Raw genomic sequence first — 5,483 nt, forward strand, 5'->3', positions numbered from 1 at the left:
TGGGTGTAAAGAGGGAGGGAGGGATAGGAAGGGACATTCCTGAATGTCCGGAACGCCCACTCTCTATCCTGCTCCCCATCCCCCTTACTAGACCAGCAGCGAGGAATCCGGAGCGTGATTTAGGATATGACCCGCAGGGAAGAGACAGTCGGGGATTGGGGGAGAGAGGGAGAGAGAGAGAGAGAGAGGTCGGGCAGGGATAACGCTGGACACTGGGACACCCCCACACCAAACACATCAGCCGTTCTCGAGCACGCGAAGCACGCGCGCTCCCACCGCAGTCCGGCGTGTCAGAGCTGGACGGGAAAGCTTTTTATTCCTGGTGTATGTATACACGTGTTCGGTCACCACTGTGGTTCCCAGAGGGAAGGGGGAGGCGCTAGGCCTGACAGCCGGGTGTTGTGTGTTGCCATAGGACGTAAGTGGGGACCAAAAAAAAATGAGGCGATCGATTCTCATCGATCTGCTACAATACGAACGCGGGTAGTTCTGCGAATATAATAGGGGGACGGGGCGGGCGGGCGGGGCGCCCGGTGGGTGCGCCGGGGCCGGCGCTGGCTACAGCCAAGCAGCGCTGTGCGGTGCGGAGAGTCACTTGATGTAACGGGATCTTGGCACGGGGCCAAACAAGGGGAGGAAGCCATGAAAAGCGCGTGGGTAGAAAGTAAGAGGAGTTGAGGGGGAGGGCGGGGAGAGAGAGAGAGAGCGCACACGAGAGACACAGAGAGAGAGAGGGAGAAGGAAGAGAGGGAGAGGGGAAGGCCAAGGCGGGACAGACGGACTGAGATGGAAATAAGCGACCCAGGGGTTGATAGCTTTTGCGCAGCTTGCTTGAGGCTTCTTGAAGCGTCGGGGTGGGGTAGGGTGGTGGAAGAGTAGGGAATTACCTCATCTCAAATTGCCAGGGAAAACAATGCTGCAGCCGGCAATGGTACAATTGCAAAGCACTAAATCGGATGATATACGCCGAGCTAGTGGAGACACAACCCGTTGACTTATTATTCTCCTTGTCCCACTCCGTCTGTAGACTAAAGATTTCTAGTTTTGTTTTTAACAGATACGCATTTTTCAAATTATTTTATGAGAGTCATAGGGTACCCAGACACAGAAAAAAAATATCTGTTTATATTTTTGAGTTGAAATTATTCAAATAATGAAACACATACAAGGGGGCTGTGTACTCCATAAACGTCCCCATGGATGGAGCAGCCAAATATGTCGTGGGAACTTATGGGATCCCATGAGCTCCCACAACAGTTATTGCCGTTCCATCCAAATGGCCGCTATAGGGTTCACGTGGGTGTTTACCTGGCACTTGCTGAACTATACACTGTTAAAAGCCTGCGAAGTATTTTGCTCCTTTGTAACTACGAAGCATTTACTTCGCAATTACAACGTGATGCTTTGCAATTACGAAGTGACACTTTGCAATTGCAAAGCGATGCTTTGCAGCGTTTTCATTGCTTCGCAATTGCAAAGCATCACTTTGTAATTGCAAAGTAAATGCTTTGTAGTTACAAAGGAGCAAAATACTTCGCAGCTCTGCAAAGCGAATGCTTTGTAGGAATTTAACAGTGTACAGACATTAAGCGAAAATGTAGTGTCTGAACTCCTTTCATTACTTTCCAGTGTGCGACAAACGGCAGTGTTCAACGGAGGAAATGATCAATTATAGGTGCTTTTGAGCAATTACAAGTGTTGACTGGTTGAACACTTTGGTTTATCCCAGTGAAAAATTGTCGTACAGGCTAAAGGATAATTACACCTACGGAAGATGTCCAACAATTGCGATACAAAATTCTAAAATTTACCAGCTCTGCGTATCAACTTGGATTCGAATAACGAGCAAGACTGAGAGGTTGTACATGCACGACTCGTTTTGAAAATGGCAAATTAGAAAATATATAGGACATGTACAAACATGTTTTTCACAGTGATTCGTGTACTCATACAGGGCCGTATGCAGACAAAACTGTCTATCGGCTCTGAGCATGACGCTCATGTCCGTTGGCCATAACCCCGAGAGAGTAGGTAGCACGCCCGCACGTCTGCATGCAGTGCAGTATAACAACAAAAGTGGAAGGGGGTTCTCCGTCACCTCGTACGTACACAAAAAGGGAGACAAAAAGTGAAGTGCCACGCATAAAAATTTTCCATGATTCCGCTTTAAAATATTATTTGTTTCAACTCTGGCGTGCTATGGTGGAGCATCCAGAAAACATTTCCCTCATTCGCAGTTACGATATTGCTAAGTTCAGCCCACGCAAGCTCTCACACCGCCTGCTGGGTAAGCAACATATTGCTGACAGTGCATGAGTGTACGGCGGGGTGGCCTACCCTGAGTCTCGCAGGCGCCTAGCTCCCGTGATTTGCCAAATGCATCAGACAAAAACGGACGGACTTTCTGGACGATCCATCCCTAAGCTACCGCCTTACTATTAGATATACCGAGTAATGTGTTCTGTTTTTTATGTTTTCTTTTTCGTTCTCGACCACTTGAGGAGGATTGGAAGTAAGGAAATGATAAAAAGGAAGGGCCGCGTGTTTGCGGCGGGTGCAATGCGCCACCGGATGTCACGGCTCGACGAGAGCAGCACAGTTCGTAAATTCCGTCCCGAAAGCCCCGCTAAAACACGTGAATACTCTGCGTTCCCAAAGACTCCCGCCAGCGCAGGCGTGGAGTATGCCCGCCCGCGCGGAGGCGCGCGCGGACCGGCCGAGTTTGAACCGCGGCGCGCCTGGGCCTGGGACTTCCCCCGCACCTCTCACAAACCACCCGCACACCCAGACAGGTGGCCCAAAGAGCAAAGCCACGAATGAATTATTGGAATATAGAGACAAATCAATTAGACGGGCCAAGTGTTTGACGCATAATCATAAGCCCCAGCCACCCTCCTCGCTCCCCGAGGCATCGTAAGGCAGTCGCCAAGGGGCTGTTAGGTACTCACCATGGTGTTGTTGGTGTTGTTTGAGTTGCTCCGGCCGGTTAGGTTGTCTTCGGCCCACTGAGGAAGCACAGCCGGCGCCCTGCCCAGTTAACAGCTCGGAACCCGCCTCCCCCGGCCCCGCCCCGCCCCGCCCCTCCTCGCCCCAGGCCCCTGCAGCCCCGGCCGGCCCCCCTCATCCCCGCCACAGGTCCAGTCCACCAATCAGACTCGTTGCAATCGGCTGTACAGGTCGAGCAGAGAGTACCGGGCCGGCTGCAGCGGGTGCTGGTGCAGGCCGACCAACGCCGGGGCGCCGCGTGGCTGCAGCCGTCGGGGGTCACGACGGTGACCACTCTGATGGCACCCAGCCATCGGGGACCTCCCCCGTGCGTCCGAGACTGCGCGCATTCTTGTATGGGCAGGGTGTCGTCGGATCTTCGACGGCGCTGTACGGTACGTCCGCGAAGAGGGGGGGGGGGGGGCAGGTAGTGGCCCCGGTGCTCCGCGGCCCTCGCCCCTCGCCACGCCCCTGCAGGGGCCTGCCTAGATTCCAGGGCGTCTTTTCCTGGCGCCGGGGGTGAAAGGGTCGCCGAGGCGTCTGCTGCCCTGCCAACACTGCGGCCCGGCGCGACGTGCGACGCCGTAAGGAGTGAGAGGAAGTGAATACAGTAGGGCAGGCTATCGGCCACAATAAACTGCAATTTTTGTGGGAAACCTGTAATTTTGCCTTTTAGCGTATGTCAAATTTCAATTAGCTGAGGGATGTCATAAGAGTGTGCTTCTAAAGTTAATTAGGTCCCGCAGCAGCGCCAAAGGAATTTGCGCTTCAATGGTCAACATTTTACCTCTAAACAAAGTACCTCCAAAGCGTCGATTATCTCTAAAGTTAATTAGGTCTTTAAAAAAAAATACAGGTCAAGTACCTCTAAAAAAAATTACCTCTAAACATTTCACATCTAATGTATTTCGTATATATACCGAGCGATTCGGTGAAACGCAAATAGAGCGCACGACAATGTACCAGGTGGCTCCTGAAGTTGACGTCCCTGTTTGTGGACACGAAAATGTGGCCACAAATCCAACGGCCAGAGTCAGCTTACTTGCCCCGACTATAGAAGAACTATTTCGGACAATACGATATCCGACGCCCCCGGGGTGTTAGCAGCAGAAGCCAAGTTCCTGCACTGCAGTAATCCCTGACAAGCCGAAAGCACCGGACGCAACTAGACAAATACTCACGGGGCGCGGAAGCCCCCAACCCACAGAGAGAACTAGCGTACTGATTGCCTACCCCCGGCGCCCGACGAAAGGCAACAGATAAAAGTCCGTTCGGCGCCATAAATGCTCAAGCCCGAATCCCCTACCCGGTCGAAAAAAAATAAAAATTGGGGAGTACGCTCCCAGATTACGTCTCAGTGAAAAACATGGAATCAAATTTGCTGTTAGTTTACAATTTTGTTTCTTTCCATTGTCTGCGCTCCATGACCATGACGATTCTCGTGCGTGCTAACAAAAGAATAGCTGCGGCGGCAGCTGGAGAGGTTCTTATCACTGGGTCACCCGCGGGCGCTGGGCTACAACATGTCGCTCTCCGCCGAGGACGGCGGGGCGAGCTGTCAGTCGTGTGCAGCCGGCGGGACGAAGCGGCACCAACAAGTCCCTCCTGCAGCCCGCAGCCGCACTTCACACGGTGCGCAAGGGTGAATTTACATTGTCCGACCTACTTTTCTCTGACCTGGTAATTTTTCCAAAATCCCTAAAAGTGCTGTCCGACCTAATTTTCTCCGGCCCCGTCGATATGCTGAAATTTGAGTAGAATGTGCTTTAAAGAGTATCAGGCTTCAAAAATAAAAAATAAAAATGGGGGAGTACTTTCCTCATCCCACCGCAGTAGTTAGCGAACTGTGGTCACTGTTCCGAACAGCCGCTTCCAACCGCAGTGGTCAGAACATACTCCCGGGGTTTGTGAGACGGTTGAGGCGTACGTTGGTTAAACTGTACTGACCCACCACAGGTCATGGAGTCCTTTTCAGCCAGTTTCTAGGTCTTATTATGCACCCCGCTACCACAGCGAGGTGCCAGGCACCGGGGCGCGAACCCCGGCCCAGAGCCGACACTTAATTGACACCTATGACGCAGTGCCACCAACAATGGTAACCACTACGCCATCGGAACACCACGAGAGGGGCGTGGTGAAATGACGGGTTTGAAGTCCATTCGCAATTTGGTGGCCTGAGAAAAATTTCAGATCGTCGGAGAATCGAACCGCCGACCTCCCGCGCTCCGACCGGGCGCGCTACCGATTGAGCCGTAGAGGCGAGATACGGGTTGAAGCTCCAGGGAACGATCGATTCTACGCTGTCGCTGACTGCTAAAAAAAATTGTAAGTGTGAAGAAATATATTTTTTTTGTTCACACAACATATACCTATTTGTGCGTTTTGAAGTGCTGGGAACAACAGATCTAAAGATGGCAATTACTTTTTTGGGGTTCCGTACGTAGGGGTCGGCCGGGACTTAGCCGCTGTATCGCTCTTTTAGCGACAAGGTAGTCCAG

At 52.1% G+C, this 5,483-nt stretch overlaps 1 protein-coding gene across 1 annotated transcript in view; it reads right to left on the reverse strand.

The window, feature by feature from the left end:
* The window catches only part of LOC113212947 (myosin regulatory light chain 2-like), an 8,773-nt gene extending 5,680 nt beyond the window's left edge, over positions 1-3,093 (reverse strand). The window contains exon 1 of the mRNA XM_052272556.1: positions 2,949-3,093. Within this exon, the coding sequence (XP_052128516.1) occupies positions 2,949-2,951 (3 nt within the window). The 5' untranslated portion in view covers positions 2,952-3,093. The remainder of the gene's footprint in view (positions 1-2,948) is intronic.
* Positions 3,094-5,483: the final 2,390 nt, after the last annotated feature.

This window comes from Frankliniella occidentalis, unplaced genomic scaffold, assembly GCF_000697945.3.
Source record: "Frankliniella occidentalis isolate FOCC.00 unplaced genomic scaffold, Focc_3.1 Scaffold211, whole genome shotgun sequence".
NCBI lineage: Eukaryota > Metazoa > Arthropoda > Insecta > Thysanoptera > Thripidae > Frankliniella > Frankliniella occidentalis.